General features: G+C 46.3%; 1 protein-coding gene across 3 annotated transcripts in view; it reads right to left on the bottom strand.

The window, feature by feature from the left end:
* nfrkb (nuclear factor related to kappaB binding protein) overlaps window positions 1-25024 on the bottom strand; it is an 87388-nt gene that overhangs the window by 1533 nt on the left and 60831 nt on the right. For 2 of the 3 annotated variants that reach the window (XM_068053763.1, XM_068053765.1), the window contains exons 20-24: window positions 23161-23369; window positions 20223-20493; window positions 16211-16408; window positions 14548-15267; window positions 5632-5738 (exon numbers count right to left, since the gene is read on the bottom strand). In XM_068053763.1, the coding sequence (XP_067909864.1) occupies window positions 5632-5738; window positions 14548-15267; window positions 16211-16408; window positions 20223-20493; window positions 23161-23369 (1505 nt within the window). The remainder of the gene's footprint in view (window positions 1-5631; window positions 5739-14547; window positions 15268-16210; window positions 16409-20222; window positions 20494-23160; window positions 23370-25024) is intronic. The other variant, XM_068053764.1, reaches the window with a different exon arrangement.

The raw sequence follows: 25024 nt of genomic DNA, 5'->3' as shown, positions 1-25024 counted from the left end.
GGTTTGCATCCCAGGTTGTGAAAGGAAGTGGAGTTGGAGATAGCGGAAGGGCTTGCCATAACCTTCCAATCTTCCCTGGATACGGGGGGATGCCAGAGGGTTGGAGAGTGGCAAATGTGACATCCTTATTCAAGAAAGGGTGCAAGGCCATTCCGAGCAACTGCAGGCCAGTTAGTGGTGGATAAGGTTTTTGAAACAATAACCAGGGGGAATAAAAATCGACAGACACTTGAAAAGGGAGATCATGCTTGACTTAATCCAACTGAATTTTTTGATGAAGTAACAGAGAAGGTTGATGAAGGGGATGAAGGGGATGCAGTGGATGTTGTCTATATGGATTTTAAGAAAGCATTTGATAAAGTACCACATAAAAGGCTGGTTAACAAAACTGAGGCTCATGGAATAGGAGGGTCAGAGATCAACTGGGTTAAAAATTGGCTCCAGGACAGAAAATAGCAAGTCATGGTAAATGGCTGTTTTTCAGACTGAAGGATGGTAGACAGTGGCGTGCTTCAAGGGCCAGTGCTAGGCCCACTGCTTTTTTGCCATATATAAATGACTTGGATCTTGGAATACAGAGTAGAATCTCAAACTTTGCCGATGACACCAAACTTGGAGGTGTGGCAAGCAGTGAGGATGATACGAAGCGCTTGCAACAGGACACAGATAGGCTAGCAGAATGGACAGACAGGTGACTGACGGAATTTAATACTGACAGGTGTGAGGTGATGCATTTTGGCAGAAGGAATAGGGAGGGGCAATACATACTTAACGGCACAGTTTTAAAAAGGGTGCAGGAACTGAGGAACCTGGGAGGGCATGTGTATCAATCTTTGAAGGTGGCAGGACATAGTGAGAGAGTTGTTAGCAAAGCATATGGAATCTTGGGCTTCAGAAAGAGAGACATTGAGTACAAAAGCAAGGAAGTCATGCTGAACCTTCATAAAGCTCTAGATTAGCCCCAACTGGAGTACTGCATCCAGTTTTGTTCACCACACTTCAGGAAGGAAGTGAGGGTCCTTGAGGTTTACCAGAATGATTCCAGGGATGAGGGATTTTAGTTGTAAGGTTACAAAAGTGAACTGGCAAATTAGGTTAAGGGATAGGTCAATAGAGAGTGGCGGCCACTTAAGGAGCCATTTCAGGATACATTGCATAGATACATTCCAACAAGAAAGAAAAATTCCAAGGGGAGGACCCACCATCCATGGTTAACTGAAAAAGTTAAAGATAGAATCAAAAGTAAAGAAAAAGCATATAATTGCGCCAAGATGGGTGGCAGGTCAGAAGATTGGACAGAATATAAAAAACAACCAAGAATGACTAAAAGGTGATCTCATTGAAACTTACAAATTTATTACAGGGGGTGACAGGGTGGATGTAGATAGAATGTTTCCCCTGGCTGATGAATCTAGAACCAGGGACACAGTCTCAAAATAAGGGGTAGGCCATTTAATTCTGAGATGAGGAGGAATTTCTTCGCTCAGAGGGTGGTGAATCACTGGAATTCTCTACCTCAGAGGGCTGTGGAAGCTCAATCATTCAGCGTGTTCAAGGCAGAAATCAATAGATATCTGGATACTAATGACATCAAGGGATATGGGGATAGTGTGGGGAAAGTGGTGCCGAGGTAATGATCAGCCATGATCTAATTGAATGGCAGAGCAAGCTTGACGGGTTGAATGGCCTACTCCTGCTCCTATGTTCCACTGTACACCTTCCTCCAGTCCGAAAAACAACCGTTTCCTGCTACAGTTTCTTGTTATTCAGCCCATGTTGTATCCAAGCTGCCACTGTCCATTCTATTCCATGGACTTTGACTTTACTGACAAGCCTATTATGTGGTACTTTAACAAACACCTTTTGGAACTCCATATACACTACATCAACTGCAGTACCATCATCAACCCTCTCTGTTACCTCATCAAAAAATTAAATCAAATCAATTAAGCATGATTTGCCTTTAATAAATCCATGTTGTCTTTCATTAACTCTTGTCCCAGATTATTGTTTCTAAAGGCTGCATTTGCTGACAGTGCAACCACTAGGTGGTGCTGTACTAGCACAAATGCAAATGTAGCCTGTTCCACTAAAACGTCACAGTCTGCGACATTCGGGCAGCTGCCAGGACTAAAGGGGCCGGGCGGGGGGTAGCGGGGAGCGAGCAGGCGGGGGGACAAGCGGCCTGCAGGCAGTGGCCGGGGGTGGGGGGGTGGGGGGGGGGTGGCGAGGGGGGTGCTATCTCCCCGCTTCCCTCCCCCACTCTCTCCCCACTTTCCCACGCATGCGCCAACCAGTCCTGGCAATGCAGAATGCCACGCACGCACAGAGAGAAGGAGCCCGTTTGCACATGTGCGCAGCTTGGCGCAGTCTGACGAAGTCCATGGCCGGCTGCGTTGTCAGGAATCACTTTGGTTCTCAAAGTTTTCCCAACACATAAAATTAGATAAACCCTTAATCCTCTATATTGAAGGAATTACAAGCCTAGAGTATGCAACTTGCCCTCATAATTTAACTCTTTTAGCTCCAGTTTGCCTAATGCAACAGAGACTGATAATGATTCTTCTGATTTGTAGGGATAGTGTTATACCAGCAGCCCTCGCCTGGTCTGAGCACAGAGCAGCTTCAAGACAATGACCTCAGACACGTACTGCACTGCATTGGCTCTGCATTCAGTTTACTTTTATCGATTGCTGCTCTGCAATGGCAACTTAGAGCTGGTGAGGACCTCACTCCCAGAACTCTTTCCCAAACACTTTGACATTTAGGATAGTAGTAGTGCAAAGAGCAGAAATGGGCAAGAGTTCCTCGAGTGTGTTCAGGAATTTTCTACAGCAGTATGTTTCCAGTCTAACGAGAAAAGAGGCACTGTTAGACCTGTTTTTTGGGAATGAGGTGGGTCAAGTGGATCAAGTGTCAGTCGGGGAACATTTAGGGGACGGTGACCATTGTAACATAAGGTTTAGGTTGGCTAAGGAAAAGCACGAGGAACAATCTAGAGCAAGAATGACTAACTGGGAGAAACGCAACTTCAATAGATTTGACCCAGATAAATTGTAATCAAAGGTTGGCAAGCTAAACGGTAAATAAACAACAGGCTGCTTTTAAAGAAGAGATAGTTTGCGCAGTCAAGGCATATTCCCATGAAGGGGAAAGGTAGGGCAAACAAATCTAGATCTCCCCGGATGATGAAAAAGGTCGACATTAAGAGGAAGAAAAAGAAGTGTGCTTATGACAGATGTCAGGTGGACAATACAACCAGGAACCAGGCTGAATATAGAAGCCTCAGATTTTCTGATGAAAGGTCACAGACCTGAAACATTAACTCTGCTTCTCTCTCCAGCGATGCTGCCAGACCAACTGAGTATTTCTAGCACTTTCTGTTTTGATTTCAGATCTCCAGCATCCACAGTATTTTGCTTTTATTATAGAGTAGTGGATAATGGATGTTTTTCAGAATGAAGGAAGGTTTGTAGTGGAGTCTCCCAGAGGTCAGTGTCAGGACCTTTGCTCTTCCTGATATATTAATGACCTACACTTTGGTGTACAGAGCACAATTTAAAACTTTTTGGATGATACAAAACTTGGAAGCATTGTGAACTGTGAGAAGGATAGTGCAGAACTTCAAAAAGATATAGACAGGTTGGTGGAATGAGCAGACAAGTGGCAGATGTAATTTAACGCAGAGAAGTCTGAAGTGATTCATTTTGGTAGGAAAAAATATAAAATAAAGGGTTCAATTCTAAAGCGGTGCAGGAGCAGAGGGACCTGGGTGAATATGTGCATAAATCATTGAAGGTGGTAGAACAGGTTGAGAGAATGGTTAATAAAGCATACAGTATCTTAGGCATTATTAATAGGGGCATAGAGTACAAAAGCAAGGAAGTTGTGTTAAACTCGCATAGAACACTGGTTCAGCTTCAACTGGAGTACTGCGTCCAGTTCTGGATGCCACACTTTAGGAAAGATGTGAAAGCATTGGAGAGAGTGCAGAAAAAATTCATGAGAATAGTTTCAGGGATGAGGAACATATGTTACCTAGATAGAGAAGTTGGGACTATTTTCTTTGAAGAGAAGGCCGAGAGGAGATTTGATAGAGGTATTCAAAATCATGAGGGGTCATAAGGGAAAAGTGCTCCCATTGGTGGAAGGACCTGTGCTTCAGAACTAGCCGCGCCTTTAGCCAAGCTGTTCCAGTACAGCTACAACACTACTATCCATCTGACAATGTAGAAATTTGCCCAGGTAGTTCCTGTCCACAAAAAGCAGGACAAATCTAATCCAGCCAATTAATGCCCTATCAATCTACTCTCAATCATCAGCAAAGTGATGGAAGGGGTCGTTGACAGTACTATCCAGCAGCACTTGCTCAGCAATAACCTGCTCACTGACACTCGGTTTGGGTTCCTCTCAGCTCCAACTTCTTTACAGCCTTGGTCCAAGCATGGACAAAAGAGCTGAATTCAAGAGGTGAAGCGAGAGTGACTGCCCTTGATATCAAGGCAGCATTTGATCAAGTGTGGCATCAAGGAGCCCTAGCAAAATTGAAGTCAATGGGAATCAGAGGAAAACTCTCCACCAGTTGGAATCATACCTAGTACAAAGTTGTGGTTATTGAAGGCCAATCATCTCAGCCTCAGGACATCACTGCAGGAGTTCCTTAGGGTAGTGTCCTAGGCCCAACCATCTTCAGCGGCTTCATCAATGACCTTCCCTCCATCATAAGGTCAGAAGTGGGGATGTTCATTGATGATTACAGAATGTTCAGCAGCATTCGCAACTCTTCAGATACTGAAGCAGTCCATTTCTGCATGCAGCAACATTCAGGTTTGGGCTGATAAGTGGCAAATAACATTTGCGCTACACAAGTGCCAGGCAATGACCACCATCAACAAGAGAGAATCTAACCATTTCCCTTTGACATTCAACAGCATCACCATTGTTGAATCCCCCACCATCAACACCCTTGGAGGTTACTATTGACCAGAAACTGAACTGGAGTAGCCATATAAATGCTACAAGAGCAGGGAATTCTGCTTCAAGTAACTCACCTCCTGACTCGCAAAGCCTTTCCACCATCTACAAGTTAGGAATGTGATGGACTACTCTCCACTTGCCTGGATGAGTGCAGCTCCAACACTCAAGAAGCTCGACATCATCCAGGACAAAGCAGCCAGCAGGCAATCCATCCATTGCCTTAAACATTCACTCCCTCCACCACCGGCGCACAGTCGTAGCAATGTGTAACACCTACAAGACGCACTGCAGCAACTTGACAAGCCTCCTTCAACAGCACCTTCCAAACCAAACCCGTGACCTCGACCACCTAGAAGAATAAGGAAAGCAGATGCATGGGAAAATAAGCATCTGCAAGTTCCTCTCCAAGCCACACACGATCTTGACTTGGAACTATATCGCTGTTGAAAATTCTGGAACTCCTTTCCTAACAGCACTGTGGGTGTACCTACACCAGATGGACTGTAGCAGTTCAAAAAGGCGGCTCACCACCACCTTCTCACGGGCAATTAGGAATTGGCAATAAATTTTGGCCTAGCCAGCGACGCTCATATCCCATGAATGAATTTTTTTTAAATTACTGAATCTACCCACTTCATCCCAAGTATTACTTACTTTGCCCCAAGGTTGCCCTTGATTATTGGTCCTGCCATCACCCCTTTTCCTTTAAGTGGCTGGTTCAGTACTGATAAAGGCACAGTGATTGTAGCAGGCAGCTTGGTCTGCAGAAAGAAATCAGAAACAAATCATTAGTTCATCACCACTAACATGCTTCCAGCTGCTATAATACATTCAGGATTACTTACTGGAGGTAATATCTTCCTCAAACATTGGGACATAGCTCACCTGAATAAGCACATGAGCCAAAGGGAGTAACAGCCGTCAGTGGAACAGTATGCTTTGTACAGTCATTCCTCAACCCTGCTATGTACAAGCGCAGGTCAGTCATTCCCATACTGCGTTGTATTCAAATCGCACACAGTTACTTCATTTCAAACTATATACTCGCCCTGATAGCGTTATTGCCAGATGATGCTTTATAGAAAACCCAGTACACAGTCCCTCACAGATTCAGCTATTTATCAAACCTACTATATTCCCACAACATTCCCAGAGCCTATTATATACAACCTCCTGATACAGTCTCTCCCAGTCCTCCCAGAGGTACCGGAAGCCAATGTTGGTCAGTGAGTACAAGGGTGATGGTGGAACAGGATAGGATACAGGCAGCATGGCTTTGGATGGGCTGCAGTTTATGTGGGTTGGGAGATGGGAGGTCATCAAGGAGAGCACTGAAGTAGTTGAGTCTGGAAGTGACACAAACATGGATGAGGGTTTCAACTGCAGATGGGCTGAGGTAACGGCAGAGACAATATTATGGATTTTGAATTAGGTGTTTTTTGTAATAGAAAATATATGGGCTTCAAGGTTTTCAGCAATCTGAAACAATGTCCGTGGATGCAAGCAATGGCAAGGGTGAAAAGTCTGTGGTGGGAGATAAAATATTTTTAATCTCCCCAATGTTTAATTGGAGAAGACTGTGGTTCATCAAGCACTGAATGTCAGAGAAGCAGACTGCCAGCACAGAGACAGTGGAGGGGTCGAAAGAGGTGAGGGAGAGATATGGCTAGGTGTCGTCAGTGCACGTGAAACCTGACCCCAAATCAGTAGGTGACATCGCCAACGGGTTGCATATAGATGAGAAAGAAGTGGGGAACAGTAACAGACCATTGGGGTCTCCCAGGGTTAACAGTATGGAAGTGGGAGGAAAATCCATTGTTCGAGATGCTCTACATACAACTGGATAGAGAAAAATGAAACCAAGAGAGGGCAGTCCCACCGAGCTGGCTGACTAAGGACAGGCATTGCAAGCAACAATCACATCACACAAGTGTCAGACAATGACCATCCCCAACAAGAGAGAGCTTAACCACCTCTCCATTTAGCAGCATCAAATTAAAGACTTCCATTTATAAGTGTGCCTCTCACAACTAAATGGTCCCAAAGCACTTTACAGCCAATGAATTACTTTTGAAGTGTAGGGATTGCTGCAATGTAGGAAATGCAGCAACCAATTTGCACGAGGCAGAATTTAATGCCGCCATTTAAGGTGGGAATGGTGGCAGGGGGGAGGGGCGGGGTGGAAACAGAGATTTGTATTGGACCCGTCCGCCCACAAATCTGGCTTTGTGGTATCGGTTCCAGATTTTGTCAGTGGTGGGAAAGGACTGTGGCGGTATTGCCGCCCCAATGGGAAGCTATTTTAAATTCTTTTTTAAATGCATTTAAAGCTAACTATCCTCGATTTAATGGTTGGCTCTTGATTTAGTGGATAGTGGGCGGCACTCGTATGCCTTCGGGTTCACGACCATTAAAACCTGGTGGCACCGAGGCAACAGGTTTCAGTGCCACGACGGGGAGGCAGCCCTGAGCATTTCTGTGCAGGGGAAGAGGGAGTTTCAGAGTCCAATGTCGGCCTGTTTTTTCTCTGTGCTCCGCAAGGGGGTTCGTGGTCTCGGGGGGCTCTATAAGGGTTTTGTGTGGGATGTATTGGGTTACCAAACTGCTGCCTGATATGTTTGGCCGCTCATACTGCTGGAAGAAAGCGTCGCCCATCAGCAAGGTTGGACTCTGAGAGCCATCAGGGACCCTGCTGAGAGAACTGTCAAAAGCTCAGTTGCCAAGGCAGGTCTGTCTCTGCATCAACAGTGATCTGCAGGTCCACACATCACCTGGCATGGGTCTCATAAACCCTGTCTTTTTGGGCCCCTGGGGCATGATGCAGCGCCTCCGACAAAGGGAGAACCAAGAGGTTGCTGTGCTTGTCCGTGAAGCTCCACAAGAGCAGCAGTAGCCAGCTATGCCAAGAAGGGCCCACCTGAACCAGAGTATACCGGACTCGTATCAGCTACCTCCTAATGTCTGAGCGGCAATGTCAGCGAAGCAGACTGCCAGCACAGAGACAGTGGAGGGGCCTCTCCAGGGAGGCCGCCATCAACTTATGCGCCCTGCTGCAGGACGGGTTGTGACCTCTGGGATTTAGGGGGTCACCCTATGCAATGGCCATGAAGATCACAGTGGCACAGAACTTTTACGCATCTGGACCCTTCCTGGGTCTGCCAGGCAGAAACCCATAAGGAGGTGATCAATGCCTTGTTCAAGACGACAGCTGTGCGCTCTACCGGACCGACCCTGACAGTCGGGCAGAGAGGGCCAATAGGTGCAGGACGATCACTAGTTTTCCCTGGGTGCAAGGTGAGATAGCCAGCTGCCTTCATCAACAGGCAGGGCTTCCATTCAATCAACGTACAACTGCTCTGTGACCAATCATTTCCTGCAGATGTATGCCCGCTTCCCAGGAAGCAGCCACGACACCTACATACTTCGACAATCCCAGGTGCCACAGCTTTTCAGGCCCCCTGCTCGCCTACAGATATGGATTCTCGGGGACAAGCACTACCCACTGAAGACATGGCTATTGACGCCTGTGAGGAATCCTCACAATGCAGCGCAGGAGAGGTACAACACTTGTCACGGCTCCACCCGAGTGACCATCGAGCAGGCTATTAGGCTGAAGATGAGATTCCGCTGCCTAGATCAATCTGGTGGAGCCCTGCAGTATGTCACAGCGAGGGTTTTGTTTATCGTGGTGGTCTGCTGTGCTCTGCACAATCTAGCACTGCAGGGAGCAGAGGATTGCGGGGGGAGGGGGTGGGGTGGGTGGTGGGGAAGGCCATAAATGATGGAGATGCCTGAGTGACACACCTCCACCAACGAGGAGAACGCACAGGAGGGAGAGGGCAGGCAGCAATGGATGGTGAAGAACTTGCGGCGGAAGCCAGGCAGATTGAGTGACATGCCAAGCAGGCAAGAGACAATCTCATAATCATCGACTTGCAGCCACCCTGATGTCCACTCACAGAGAATCCTATAAAGATTCACCTCAATGCATGTACAAAGAACAAAGAACAGTACAGCACTGGAACAGGCCATTCGGCCCTCCAAGCCTGTGCCGATCTTGATGCCGCCTAAACTAACACCTTCTGCACTTCCGGGGCCCATATCCCTCCATTCCCTTCCTATTCATGTATTTGTCAAGATGTCTCTTAAACGTCGCTATCGTATCTGCTTCCACCACCTCCCCTGGCAGCAAGTTCCAGGCACTCACCACCCTCTGTGTAAAACACTTGCCTCGCACATCCCCTCTAAACTTTGCCCCTCGCACCTTAAACCTATGTCCCCTAGTAACTGACTCTTCCACCCTGGGAAAAAGCTTCTGACTATCCACTCTGTCCATGCCGCTCATGACTTTGTAAACCTCTATCATGTCGCCCCTCCACCTCCGTCGTTCCAGTGAAAACAATCCGAGTTTTTCCAACCTCTCCTCATAGCTAATGCCCTCCAGACCAGGCAACATCCTGGTAAACCTCCTCTGTACCCTCTCCAAAGCCTCCACGTCCTTCTGGTAGTGTGGCGACCAGAATTGCACGCAATATTCTAAGTGTGGCCTAACTAAGGTTCTGTACAGCTGCAACATGACTTGCCAATTTTTATACTCTATGCCCCGACCGATGAAGGCAAGCATGCCGTATGCCTTCTTGACTACCTCATCCACCTGCGTTGCCACTTTCAGTGACCTGTGGACCTGTACGTCCAGATCTCTCTGCCTGTCAATACTCCTAAGGGTTCTGCCATTTACTGTATACCTCCCACCTACATTAGACCTTCCAAAATGCATTACCTCACATTTGTCCGGATTAAACTCCATCTGCCATTTCTCCGTCCAAGTCCCCAACCGATCTATATCCTGCTGTATCCTCTGACAATCCTCATCATTATCCGCAACTCCACCAACTTTTGTGTCGTCCGCAGACTTACTAATCAGACCAGCTACATCTTCCTCCAAATCATTTATATATACTACAAACAGCAAAGGTCCCAGCACTGATCCCTGCGGAACACCACTGGTCACATCCCTCCATTCAGAAAAACACCTGTCGTGTAGTCTGTCGCGTCCTTTCCATTTGTGTTCTGACATTAGACCAACTGAAATGTGTGCTAGTGCCCTTGGTAATGAGGGCTGTGGTCACACTGTCATTGCACTGGGGTGGCGGGGGGAGGGAGGGGAAGTAAGCAGCTCACAGCTGAGGCATAATGGAAAATGGCTTTCTGACAATAATCACTAATGAATGGCACAAAAGAGCTTTTAATGAATCAATACATTATTTCTTACATCCGTGGGTCCCCAAGTATAGCTAGGTGATCTTCATATGTTTTCGAGCGCTCCTATGCGGTGTGATCCCTATGACGGGAGCTGGGCTGGAGGCAGGCTGCTGATCAGGCTGTCCTTGGCCTGTGATGACTTTGACCTGAGGCCTGGAGGGCCCCAGCTGCCTGAGAGTGTCCTGCACTGGCGCTGGACTCTCCTCAGGCATCGCGGCTGCTGAAGCTGGCAAAGGGACTGAGGAACTGGTGTCCACACCCGGAGAGCCCTGAGGGGAGCCCCTAACTTTGGAGATCATCCTCTCCTCCTCCCTTTCAGGGCTCACTTGAACCTCCCTGCTCACTAGAGAAGGTCGAGGAGCGGGAGATGTCTCCAGGCTCCTGCTCCTTCTCTCTCTTTGCCACTGCTGCAGAGCTCATGGAAAATGCAATGGTATGCAGGTCTGCGCACATCTCTGTCAACCACTGACTGGCCCGTTAGATCTGATTCTCCATGAGGGGTGCCAACCTCTCAATGGAGGAAACCATGCACTCAACATGACTGAGACATGGCAGTACTCATGGCATGGACGGACTCCTCCATCACCTGCTCATGACTGTGCATGGCCTCTGGCATCTCCGCCAGATGTTGCCTTACCTCTCGCTGCAGCTCCAGCATGCCCTGTGCTGTTGACCCAAGAGCCTGAGGCTCAGCTTGCGCTGGCCACCTACAGTCCTCGGCTGTCTCAGCCTCAGCCAGCTGCTCAGATGCGTGTGTGGTGCTCTCACCAGCTTGTGACCCTGATTCTACAACCGAGTGGTTACCCACTGTGGTGAAAGTATCTGCGCTGATGGAAGGTGAAGAGTTATGGGACATTGCATCCTCTGAATGGTCCGCCTCCTCAGAGGTTGATGGCTGTTCCCCTGTAGCTGCAGTCTCCTGTGCACGTCGACCTGTATGAGAGAAGACAAACGTGAGTGGGTTATGATGTGCAGATCTCGGTCATGCCAAACAGATGTGATGTGGGTCTCCAAAAGTGATGAATATGTCCATTGAAGCCAATCCTCACTCTCTTGTGCAGTGACTCCAGTCTCTCCATCTGAGATTGTGCGGCCACCCTGGGTCCCGGTCAGTTCCAAGGCCTCTTCCTCAGCAGCAGTGAGACGACTCAGATCTGGAACTCCTCCGCCAGTCCAAGCTGTCTCCCTCCTGTTGTGGGCCCTCTTGTCCTGCAAGGGGAAGGATGTAGATAGTAAAAATTGGCAGAGAGATCAACATGACAGTTCTGCTACTGATAGCCCCTTGTCTTGTACTGGGGGATCTGACGTATCTCATGCTGATACACACTGTCAGGGGAGTTAATGGGGGTGAGCTATGAAGTAAGGTGGCCTGTAGCTAGGATGTAGCCGTGCTTCTGTCAAAATAAAGTAATACCCTCTGCCATCACCATGGTAATGCCACCTCCCCCGTGTTGCACACCCTCCCACGTATTCACATGCAATCCCCAAAAAGGAGAGTGGTATGGAGCACTCACCTTGGCCGAACGTTGACCCCCTTTCAGCACTGAACCCATGTCCGCTGAGTGACCCATTGCTACTGACCTCCTCTGCATCTTCACCCAGGCTTGCTTGGTCAGGCTGGAGGACCTCTTTTCTTGCCAACGATGGGGAAGGGAAACTCCTGCCTTTTCCTTGCAGCCAGGAGAAGAATCTGAATCTGAAACATGGGGCCTTTCCGTGTCTTGCCTTGGCCATTTTGTGCTGTCCTCCTCGGGAGGATGGGGGCTCCAGGAACTAGTCCAGCAATGTTTTCAGCTGCATAAAGCTGACAATATCTCTAAGGCAGGAGCGAATGCAGGGTTGGCAGGCTTTTAAAATGTGGCACTCGCACCTGCAATGGAGTCATCTGACGCCGTAATCGACACCTTGTATCCCACCCCCGCCGCGTGATTTAGGGGGAGGGCTGCATCTCCACTATGCAAACTGGCTGCCCGCCATGTGATCGCAGTGGGTCAGCCGCCCATGTGATAGATGGGAACAGCACCCATTTCCAAGCCCGCCACCAGAATCATTAAATTCAGCCTCGCAAGCTCCCACAGGCAGCAATGTGATAATGACGAGATCATCTGTTTTTGTAATGTTGGTTGAGGGATAAATATTGGTCAGGACACAAAACTTATGGACACTTGTTTTCAGAACCAAGCTATTTTATTTGTAAGTCAAGCATTAAGACTATTCAAAAATAGTCAGAAGTCACACTATCTCACCTGAATGGTAAAATTGCGAAATTTCTTTTTTTTTTGACTCCCTTACCTGTGATTATTTTGGCATTTGTATCGTAGATCACATTCATGGTAAATTTCAACTCCCTACACCTTAGAGAAAGACTATTACTGCCTTGAGATTAAGGTAAGCTTTTGGGAACATGCTTGCAAATAAACAACAAACCCTGTCTGCTAACAGCTACTGGATCACTCCAGTAAAGCATCACATCAGACTTCATTTTAAGTTTAAATATCAAACTGACTGTGTAAAAGATGAACACACATATAAATAAGAGACATAATAGTTATTTATGAGAGACATCTTTCCACCTAACTGAGAGTGGACAAAATAAGAAGCTAATTTTAAATAAGTGTTTCTATTCCTAGAATTTTCAATCACTGTGGGAGTCCAAATTAATCTAAATACTCTCTTGAAAATTCAAACTGACTTTTCTTTTTCCGACCAATAGGTTCCTTCTCTGAGAACACTCAGATTTGAACAGAACAGGTCCTTTCATATCCCAGAAAATCGTACTGGAGCATTCCTGAATTTTGAATATCTAACTATTCAAATTTAAAAAGTCATTTAAATACTGAACATATCACACAGCATAGTGAAAGTTTAAATTAGTCCTCATTCCAGCCTACAATCAAAGACATTTGAAAGACTGATATCAGATTCTGACTTAGCATGCTGTTGGAAACTCCGTGGCAAAACTTCCTTACAGTTCTCTCAAACTCCCACCGTAACCTTGGTGCAAACTGTGCAGATTCGCATCCTGCCAAGCTCCTGCTTGTTGTGGCAGAAGTTCTATTCTACCCAGAGATTCTACTCTGCCACTGTGCCCCCAAACCCCTAGACCCCCTCCTGCCATTGTGGCCCAAAAACTAGCCCCACTGTGACCCAAACCCCTAGACCACCACCCCCCTGCCATTGTGGCCCAAAACCTAGACCCACTGTACCCCCAAACCCCTAGATCACCACCCCCCCCCCCGCCATTGTGGCCCAAAACCTAGACCCACTGTGCCCCCAAACCCCTCTGTCACTGTGTCCAGTGCCCCCTACCCATACATCCGACATCAGAATATTCCCCATGACTGGGCAATCAGCCCCTTGCACTTCACTGGCAGCTGGTGCCCTAAATTATCACCTTTCTGACAAGCCAGAGAGGCCAGAAAATTATCGAAATGAACTGATCTCCAGTTATCAGGGAAGGTCTGCTTATTTCTTCCTCGTTCTGTGAGCCAGCACCTGTCCAATGCCCATTTGCAATACTTTCCTGCATCGCTCCAGAACTAAAAAACATGATTCAGTCTGACACTTCAGTACAGAGTGAGTAACACTATTGGAGGTGCTGTCCTACTGATGACACTTTAAACACTTTGTTATGCTAAACCAAATCTGAATACACATGATCAGACATGACAACAAATTGCACTTAAATAGCAGCTTTTAACATAATAAAATGACCTTCACAGGAGCATTATCAAACAATATTTAAGACCAAGTCACAAAAGGATATATAGGACAGGTAATGAGAGCATGGTCAAAGAAGTAGGTTGAGGTGGAGAGGTATAAAGAGGGAATTCCAGAGCTTAGGGCCCAGGCAGCTGAAGGCACGGCCACCAATGGTGAAGTGATTAAAATTGGGGATGTGTAAGAGACCAGAATTGAAGGAATGCAGATATCTCAGGAGGACTGGAGGAGGTTACAGAGATACAGAGGAATGGAGGAACTGGAGGAGGTTACAGAGATATGGAGGAATGGAGAAACTGGAGGAGGTTACAGAGATAGGGAGGGGAAGAGGTCATGCAGAGATGTGAAAACAAGGGTGAGAGTTTTAAAATCAAGACGCTGCTCAACTAGTACCCCAAATGTAGGTCAGAGAGCACAGATAGGTGAATGGGACTTGGATGGACATATACGAGACCCAAATCATGTAGAATATGTGCTGCCATGGTTTTGGGCTATTGCTGCTGATGGGCCTCCCCAAATACTTGGTGTGGACAATGCCCAGAGAAGAACATAATTACTGAGAATGAATGGGACAGGGTTTAAACTTACCGCCTGTGTCGTGGATACCACAGTTGCACTCACAGGAACCTGCCTCATTGTGGTTGTACCTGTTGCTATGGAGATTGGCAGCCCAGCCGTTGGAGTTACTTTAGTGATTGCCTTTGATCCTGCTGTTGACAGAGTTACTGCAGCTGAAGTCATTGTACCGGCAGCTGTGAACAGTTTGCTGGAGGTTGCCACAGCAATGGCCTGTCCCGATTTGGGAATGACCCCAAGTCCAGGCATTATCCGGATGGTAGCTGCCGGCTTGGTGTCTGTTGAAGAGACAGGAGCACTGGCTTTACCCTTCTGGTCAGCTACAGTTACACCCAGTGCCGGCATCAGCCGGATGGCAGTGCTGGTCGCCTCTGTTACTTTTAAGTCTGGTGTAACCTTGACCACTGTAGAGGTGGTGGAAGAAGCGGTGCTGGTGGAGGTCTTCACTATGGAGTCTGTTGGCTGCATGGCTGGGGAGACATGTAGAGTGGCTGAAATGCCTTTGCCCGCGAGCATGTCTGAGGTGAGTTTCACAGTGGTGACTGGTGCTTTTGTCAGCGTCGCCATCATGTCCTGTGTAATGCGAAGCACCGTCTGGCCTTTGGAGTCAGTGGTGATTGAGGATGGTGCCAGTCGCAGAACATCTTTGCCCTGGATCCGGATGTTTGTTGCTGTGAGCGGGATCCCAGTGCTAGACTGGGTTTTCATCCCAAGCTGGCCTGCAATAGCAACCTAGACAAAAATATTCTTCAATCAATTACTGCAGGTATTTATTTACAATTCTCAGTAACAACCCGAATTCAATATTCAGACCTGAAAACAGGGACCTTAGCCCTGCCAAAAGCCTGGAAAAATGAGGACTGTTAATCTAAAGTCTGTTTCGCAGCTAATATTTCAGTTATTTTATAAAACACCCACACACCTCTCACAATGCAGCAGCAATTCACTGAGCGATCTGGAACTGCACAAAGAAAGGACCAGACACCAAAACAAGCAGGAGCAGGAAATGCAATCATGTGCCTGGCCTGGAATGGGTAGCTCAAGCGATCCAATCAGATAACTAGAACTGCAGTTTACTGCATGCAGTCTGCAGCCCTATCCATTAAATGGAGATGAGCAGTTGTTCTTGCCTCTGTGTCCTGAGGGCAATGGGATTAGTACCATATGTGGTTTAGAGCGATGAGATGTCACCATGTGCAACGTGGGAAACAACGCAGATTGTTCATTGAACAAAAGTAGAAGTTAGGCAACAGAAAAACCAGGGGGCTTAAAGTCAATGAGCTCTCCAATAAAACACTTCCCCTTCCTCTACAATCTCTGCAGTTGGATGGGACTCAGACACAATCTTAGGTAGCAGATTTAAGTCTCACAACATTCTAGTATGAGGATATCTCTGCATCATGACTTTTATCCTCCAAAGGAGCAATAGTGACTAATACTGCTGATGGGAGGAAAGAACCGAAGGCAGTCAATGAAGTGTGCATGGATATCTGAGAAGGGGGAGTTGAAAACTCTCCGCAGGCCTAATGCTGCATTCTAAGCACTGGCTTCACTCAGTGGAACACACAGCAAGGAGGAAGAATCCAATGGCCAGCAATGTCACTAGTAAACAACCCGACCACGCCCTTCCGCCTCCCACCCAATACAAGCAAAGGTCCTCTCTTCTTGTGCCCACCTGCCTCATGATGCTTTGTCCAGCTACGCTCTGTATGATTGTGCTGGCAGAGCTGGATGCAGTACCGTTGAGTGTACTGGACACTGTTTTGGAAGCTGTGCTGATTCCAGCCATTGTCAGATTTGCTTTTGCAGAGCTCTGCTGGATGTGGACAGTACTGGCACCCGACTGAGCCTTCACTGGGACTGTCAAAATAGACTGCAAGAAGAAGTTATTACAGAATCAAAAAACCCATGTCTCATTTGTGAAACTCTTTCAGCGAGATGAACAATTTTAATTACATCCAACTCTAAATACACTCACACCTCCAAGACAATTCTAAGCTGAAGTAGCCCACTCAGTCCTGTGCAGTTTAAAATAAGATTAGTATTGGACACTCTAATTCTGTACCTGTTTCTATTCATTGGTACATTTCTCCCCAAAGACATTGCTATAGTTTAGAAATCAAGTCAAAACACATTGAGTCACTCATTTCCAGTATTTCCAACAATCTACTCATTGAGATGTCCAATCAGCAATGCACAGAATTCCAATCCCGTGTATTGGCAGTTCAATATTTACTTGTATTAGATGGTACACAATATATTCAGAGAGAGCTTCCTGTCCATTTCTCAACATACACTCAACCTGCTAAAGAAATTGAAGTACAAGATACTAGCAAGAATATAGCCACTAGGAGAGGGAAGAAAAAGCAGGAGGTAAATGGATGTTCCTTGGGATAGCAGAATGTGGGTAGTGGTGTGCCCAAGGACCACATGGCATGTTAATTGTGTATCAATTGTATAATTACATGCAGGCAGAGGGTGTTAAATGGGGTCTTACTTGAGCACTTATGAGGAGTGGATGGGTGTTTTTCTGAATGGAGGGATGTGACTAGTGGTGTTCCGCAGGGATCAGTGCTGGGACCTTTGCTGTTTGTAGTATATATAAATGATTTGGAGGAAGATGTAGCTGGTCTGATTAGTAAGTTTGCGGACGACACAAAAGTTGGTGGAGTTGCGGATAATGATGAGGATTGTCAGAGGATACAGCAGGATATAGATCGGTTGGAGACTTGGGCGGAGAAATGGCAGATGGAGTTTAATCCGGACAAATGATGTAATGCATTTTGGAAGGTCTAATGCAGGTGGGAGGTATACAGTAAATGGCAGAACCCTTAGGAGTATTGACAGGCAGAGAGATCTGGGCGTACAGGTCCACAGGTCACTGAAAGTGGCAACGCAGGTGGATAAGGTAGTCAAGAAGGCATACGGCATGCTTGCCTTCATCGGTCAGGGCATAGAGTATAAAAATTGGCAAGTCATGTTGCAGCTGTACAGAACCTTAGTTAGGCCATACTTAGAATATTGCGTGCAATTCTGGTCGCCACACTACCAGAAGGACATGGAGGCTTTGGAGAGGGTACAGAGGAGGTTTACCAGGATGCTGCCTGGTCTGGAGGGCATTAGCTATGAGGAGAGGTTGGAAAAACTCAGATTGTTTTCACTGGAACGACGGAGGTGGAGGGGCGACATGATAGAGGTTTACAAAGTTATGAGCGGCATGGACAGAGTGGATAGTCAGAAGCTTTTTCCCAGGGTGGAAGTGTCAGTTACTAGGGGACATAGGTTTAAGGTGCGAGGGGCAAAGTTTAGAGGGGATGTGCGAGGCAAGTTTTTTTTACACAGAGGGTGGTGAGTGCCTGGAACTTGCTGCCAGGGGAGGTGGTGGAAGCAGATACGATAGCGACATTTAAGAGACATCTTGACAAATATATGAATAGGATGGGAATAGAGGGATATGGGCCCCAGAAGTGCAGAAGGTGTTAGTTTAGGCAGGCATCAAGATCGGCGCAGGCTTGGAGGGCCGAATGGCCTGTTCCTGTGCTGTACTGTTCTTTGTTTGTTCTTGGGACACTTACTAAGACTAGTTGAGGATTTGAGTGAGGAGCTATTTGTTTGTCATCCGTTTTACTCTGCACGATAAACTTGAAACTGAGTAAAGATAGGCTCCAGCATTATCCTTCCACAACAAGCTTTATGGAATTTAACACGCATTCTTCCATTTATATAGGGAATTTCATTCATATAAGGAATTTGGACATAGATACAAGAGAAATTATATTACAGTTTGCTGCTGATACCAAATTATGGAGCATGACAGATTGTGAGAAGATTGAAAAAAATTGCAGGAGGACTCAGATAGTTTTGTGGAGTGGGCAAAGAGATGGCAGATACAGTTCAAAGTAGAGAAAGAGGAAATATTTCATCTTGGGAAAAACAGAGTCAGAAGAAGTACAGCCTGAACAGGAAAGGAGAGGAACAGAGAAATGTAGGAACACAAAAACAGACATCCCTAATGGTGGAAGTGCAGGTAGAAGAGGTATAAGTGTAAAAAAAGCAAAAAGGATTCTCGATTTTATACACAGTGTCACCAAATTTACATGCAAGGAAGTGATACTGAATTTGTTGTGTGCAGTTCTGGGCTTCCATTATAAGAAGGATATTAGTGCCTTGGAAAGGGATCAGTGAAGATTCACTCTGTGTAAGAACATAAGAAATGGGAGCAGAAGTAGACCAAATGGCCCCTTGATCCTGTTCCACCATTCAGTACGATCATTGCTGATCTTCTGCCTCAACTTCACTTTCCTGCCTGTTCCCCATACCCTTTTATTCCATGAGAGACCAAAAATCTGTCTATCTCAGCCTTAAATATGCTCAATGCTGGAGAATCCACAAGCCTCTGGGGTAGAGAATTCCAAGATTCACAACTCCCTGAGTGAAGAAATTTCTTCTCATCTCAGTTCTAAATGATCGACCCCTTATCCTGAGACTGTTTCCCCATGTCCTAGATTTCCCAGCCAGGTGTAACAACCTCTCAGTGTCTATCCTGTCAAACCCCTTCAGAATCTTGTACGTTTCAATGAAATCACCTCTATTCTTCTGAACTCCAGAGTATAGGCCCAATTTACACAGCCTCATAATAGGTCAATCCTCTTAACCCTGGACCTAATCAAGTGAACTTTTGCTATACTGCCTCCAATGCAAGTATATCTTTCCTTAAATAAGGAGACCAAAACTGCGCACAGCACACAGTTTGGTCTCACCAAAGCCCTGTACAATTGTAACCAGATGACCATATTCTTATACTCTAATCCCTTTGCAATAAAGTTTTTCTTTCCACAGATGCTGCCAGATTATTTCTAGAATCAAGAAATGCTGGAACCACTCAGCAGGTCTGGCAGCATCTGTGGAAAGAGAAGCAGAGTTAACGTTTCGGGTCAGTGACCCTTCTTCGGAACTCTTTCCACAGATGCTGCCAGACCTGCTGAGTGGTTCCAGCATTTCTTGTTTTTATTTCAGATTTCCAGCATCCGCAGTATTTTGCTTTTATTTCTAGAATCGTCTGTTTTTGTTTCACTAGAATGATGTCAGTATTGAGAGGTTAGAGTTATGAATTAAGGCGTGACAATTTATTTTTCTGGAACAATGAAGGCTAATAGGAACCTGACAGAAGTCTTCTAAATTAATGAAAGGTTTTTCGAAGATAAACAGTAAAATATTATTTCCACTAGTCAGCGAATCTGTAACAAGGGCGGCAGAGAATGTGGATTCTCACTGGAAGAATGAAGGGCAGAAGTTAAAAGAAACTTTTTTTCTTTTACAGTGAATTGTTAGAACAGAGAGTACATCACAACATCAGGCTACTGAGGTAGAGGTTAGAGCATTCTTTAAAACAGAATTGGATAAATATTTGAAAAGTATCAATAAAAAAAGGGGGAAGAGCAGGGAATTGGGTTGAAAGCAACAGTTCAACAGTGAGCACTGGTGCAGCTATAAAAGGCTGAATGGACTCCGCTTCTGCTGTAATTTCTAACTCTATAAACATAAACCCCATATTCAATGGATACACACAATGCAATGTCAACAATCCCAAAGTAGATGAAAGGAATTTCATTTTAGAATAGTTGCATTCTCCAAGTCAACATGTCTATAAATCGCAGTGTACCGCAGACTGCGTTTTTGTTCTTTACCTGAGGTAGCACCTTAGTGTGAGCAGACGCAGTGACGGTGGGGAGCCGGATCTGATGCTGGTGTTGTTGGACTTGCTGTACCACAGAGGCTTGGTGTGCACTGGACGCTAAGCCTTGCTGAGCAGAGACTACCCGGACCTGGGGTAGAGAAGCTGCTACAGACTGAGACAGGACCCGTGCCTGAGTCTGTGGCCCAACATACTGTCCTGGTTGTGTTCCAGATAGAAGATTCCCAAGCTGAGGCATTGTAGGTGAGGACACCAACAAAACGCTGCAAAGAGGAGAAAACCCTTCAGATGAAACAGATGTGAACCTTCATTTCTCTCAAACTTGAGCTGAGGCAGTGCATACATCTCAAACATCACTGACCCATTCTTTCAGTATTCACCCTAGAGCTGAAAAAAAAAGACTTGCATTTCTATAGAACCTTTCACAACTTCAGGACATCCCAAAGCACTTTACAGCCAATGAAGTACTTCTGAAGTATAGTCACTGTTGTAATGTAGGGAACTTGGCAGCCAATTTGCAAACTCCCACAGACAGCACTGTAACAATGATGTTGGTTGAGGGATAAAATCTGGCCAGAAAACCAGGGAGAATTCCCCTGCTCTTCTTCGAATAGTGCCACTGGATCTTTAACACCTCCCTGAGAGAGCAGATAGGGTATCAGTTTAACGTCTCATCTGAAAAACAGCACCTTCAACACTGTAACAGCCCTTCAGTACGGAACTGGAAGTATCAGTCTGGAGTTTTGTGCTCAAGTCTCTGGAGGGGGACTGAACCCACAACCTTCTGACTGGGAGGCAAGACTGTTAACCCACTGATCCATGGCTGACATGATGTGGGCAGTGCTGGCAAGGCCAGCATTTATTGTCCATCACTAATTGCCCTTCAGAAGGTGCTGGTGCGCAATGTCCCCTCTAATTTTTTTTTGGGAGTGTACAGCTGATTTATTTAAGTGCACGGCTCCTTTAATTTTTTTGTACGGCCATGCATGCGCAGAAACTTAAAAAGGCCAACTCTGTGTAGCCTGAGCGGGATCTTTCGAGTTGCACAGCTTACAGAGAACACTGGTGGTGAGCCACCCTCTTGAACTGCTGCATCCACAGTGCTGTTAGGAAGGGTGCTCCAGGATTTTGATCCAGCAACAATAAAGGAATGGCGATATCGTTCCAAATCAAGATGGTGTGTGACTTGGAGGGGAGTCTAGTGGTGTTCCCTTGGACTTGCTGCCCTTGTTCTTCTAGACGATAGAATTGGAAGGTGCTGTCGAAGCAGCCTTGCCGGGTTGATGCAGTGCATCTTGTATATGGTTCACACTGCTGCTACTGAGCGTCGGTGATGGAGGGAGTGAATGTTTAAGGTTGTGGGTGGAGTGCCGATGAAGAGGGCTGCTTTGTCCTGGATGGTGTCAAGCTTCTTGAGTATTGTTGGAGCTGCATTCATCCAGGCAAGTGGGCAATATTCTGTCACACTCCTGACAAGTGCCTTGCAAATGGTGGATAGACTTTGGAGGGGTGGGGGGAAGAGAAGGGGAATTACCCACTACAGAATTCCCAGCCTCTGACTTGCTCTTGTAGCCAAAGTGTTCATATGGCTGGTCCAGTTAAGTTTCTACTCAATGGTACCCCCAGGATGTTGATGGTGGGGAATTCAGCGATGGTAATGCTGCTGAATGCACCTATCGAAAGTCTTGCCATTGTCCTGTGATTGTCATTCATTTATTTTTTGAGCTCCCTATATCTAATCTACATATTCCTCACAGTAGTCCTATCTTTCTACTTTTTACCTGATCAATGAGTGCTAAATGCTTCCTTCCTTTCAGATTTGATCTAATCTAAACGCCAACCCTGAATAATATTTCAGACGGCAGTTGGGAGGGGGGGGCGGGACATTGTGCTGTATACACACTATTTCGAGGGGAATAATATGCTGTACACACACTAGTGACTTCAGAAATTCCCTTGCCTATGAAATGGCAAATTAAAACTCTGAACCGAAGACCAGTGTACTCAGGCGCCTCTTTCCCAATAGCTTTTTTGAGTAAATGCTTGCTATCAGTGGTTGTAGTACTGAGCTCTCGAGACCAGAAACATTGCAGGTTCAGCCAATGGTCTGTACTGATTTAGCAGGATCGGACTCAACTGTGATATTCTCAACAGCATATTGATAGAATCTCATCTCACACATGGGGCTGGATTTTTATGCACCTGTCGCCAGGCGAATAAAAAGGCAGCTCTCGCGCCGCCATGCAGCTGCGATCTTCCTTGCGGCAGCCCACAATAATGTGCCGGTTGGGCTGCTACCACCCCCCAAATCACATGGAGGGGCGGGCTCCCTGATGCCAGCGCAGGTGCTGGCGCCCTTTTTAAAGCTCTGCCGGCTAATTTATACTTTAAAAGTTATGCCCCCCCCCACCAGTGTGCCGATCAAAAATCTGTCAACCCTTTCCCACCCCCAATAACAATTAAATTCAATATTTGCCCTACACCCGCCACAGAACAATCTTTCGGCTGCCCCCCGCCATGGAGCCTAACGTTGGGAGGTCAGTAAAATCCTGCCCATGGAGAATGATCACTTAGCTGAGGAGAAGCAGTCCCCATGCAAACATAAGCCAGCACGCCTTCAGGAGGGGGGAGACAACCAGGGGCAGGGAAAGAAAAGGGAATCAATAAAGCTAAGATTTTGTAAAACAGATAGAATAACCAGCTGAGAGGGGAAATGATGTACTCAACAGCCTGAAACATCTTTATCAGCCTTCATTGACAGCACGGCATCAGATATTCACTGCACTGTTCTTCAATGAAGAGCTGCTTTGTCCTGTAACACTGGTCCATACAGGTGCTTCCTGCAGATCTTAAATGTCTTCTGCAGATACTAAACAACAGCATAGAACAGTCTTGTGTCTAGAAACTCGAGAGTACCAGGAATAACTGACCTTTGACCAGATTTGACCAGTTCTGGTGCACTGGTTGTTGGAACTTTGTTGCCATCGGTTGATGCTGGTGGTGATGTGGGTGTAATCGGTAATGTGGGAGTTACTGGAGTTACAGGTGTTACAGGCAAGCTGGAATCTGCCAACACCTGGGACCCCAGAGACTGCTCAGAAAGAGGGAGTTTTGTTGCACTCTCCTTACCAGAGGACTTCTAGAAAAAAACAAATATGCCATTAAAATCCATTCCTGCTACAGGAAAATGAAGACAAGGTGCAGCTGGTTACAAGTCACGCCTCATACCAATGGGCAATCCTTCTTTTGGCTGTTGGAGATCTGCTCGCCGCTCAATCACTCAATTTATTCAGACTTCTTGACAGACAGGATCTTGCTGAAAGCAGCTGTAAAACTGATATCCTTGTACAAAGCTTTTTTCCTGAATAAATATTGTACAGTTCCAATCGGGGCAGAATTACTGGGGGAATTCAAAACTAAGGGGCAGAGAAAGTGGTCAATGTCATTAGGTGAAAGACACGTGAAAATAAGGCTTCTCCTGGTTGGGCAAGAACAAGCCAGCATGGGCACTATGGGCCAAATGGCCTCCTTCTGTGTTATATGATTCTATGATAATCTGCAGAAACATTACTTCACTGAGTGAGTGGTGAATTGGTTTAACAGGTTCCCTAGGGAGATGGTGGAAGCATAACAGGTTGATTCATTCAAGTTCAACAGATTTCCTACAGAAAAATAACATTTTAGGATAGAGTATATCAGTAACTTGAGAAACGACATGTAGTAAGTGTAGCATGTGTGTGAGGAACAGATGACTTTGACCTTTGATTTTTGCCCCATGTCGGGGTCTGATAAAATGATTTCTGAGATCAGTCAGTAACTCCATTATCATTGTATTGTGTCAGTGCCAGGATGGTAGAAAGCAAACTAGATGGACCCTAGTCTTTTCTCGTGTGGCAATTCCCGTGTTCCTATGAGAATCTAAGCACAAATCCCTCACTGTTCCGCTGATATGCAGTAGAGGATAATTTTGACAGCTTAACGGCTTCAAGTCTTTAAGTGCTTAATCTTTATCAATACAGATTGAAACTCTTCAGGAAATGAACTAGTTCCAGGACAGCCATGGACTCGATGGGCCAAATGGCCTCCTTCAGTGTCATAATGACTATGTCTTCAATCTTTTCCTGTAGATGATGTCATTTTCAGATCAAGCTCACACTAGGAGACAGTAAAAGTCACTGCTGATAATTAGGGAGTCTTTGATTCAGGTGTTGGGATGATACTGACAGTGGCCTCCACCGGCCCCCCCCCCACCTACAGTGGCCTCCACCCACCTCCACTACCAACTCCACCGCTTCCCGCCCCCACCTCCACCCGGTGCTGTTCCCCGAGTCGAGGCTTGTGCCGTAATGTGAGGTCATAATGTCCTGGTGCTCAGGGCTCAGTGCCATGATGCACCAGAAGGGCCTGTGGAGTTCAGGGTTACCTAGCAACATATGAAGAGGAAGAGGCCATTCAGTCCCTCGAGACTGCTCCACTGTTCAATTAGATCATGGCTGCTCTGTATCTCAATTCCATTTGCCTGTCTTTGTTCCCCATCCTTTGAGATCCTAATCAAACAAATCTTGGACTTGAAAGCTCTAACTGACCCCTTCATCTATAACCTTTGGGGAGCAAGTTCCATATTTTCACTACCTTTTTTGAAAAAATGCTTCCTGATTTAATTCCTAAAAGCCTTTTCTCAAGGCCTTCTAGGCCCCAGTATCAATCTGGTGAATCTGCACTGCACCCCCTCCAAGGGTAATGTACCCTGAACTGAGTATAGTATTACAGAAGCATAACCTCCCTGCTGTTGAG

Source organism: Heterodontus francisci, chromosome 22, assembly GCF_036365525.1.
Source record: "Heterodontus francisci isolate sHetFra1 chromosome 22, sHetFra1.hap1, whole genome shotgun sequence".
Classification (NCBI taxonomy): domain Eukaryota; kingdom Metazoa; phylum Chordata; class Chondrichthyes; order Heterodontiformes; family Heterodontidae; genus Heterodontus; species Heterodontus francisci.
The sequence above is the reverse complement of the archived record's forward strand: the minus strand, read 5'-3'. Positions and strand labels throughout refer to the sequence as shown.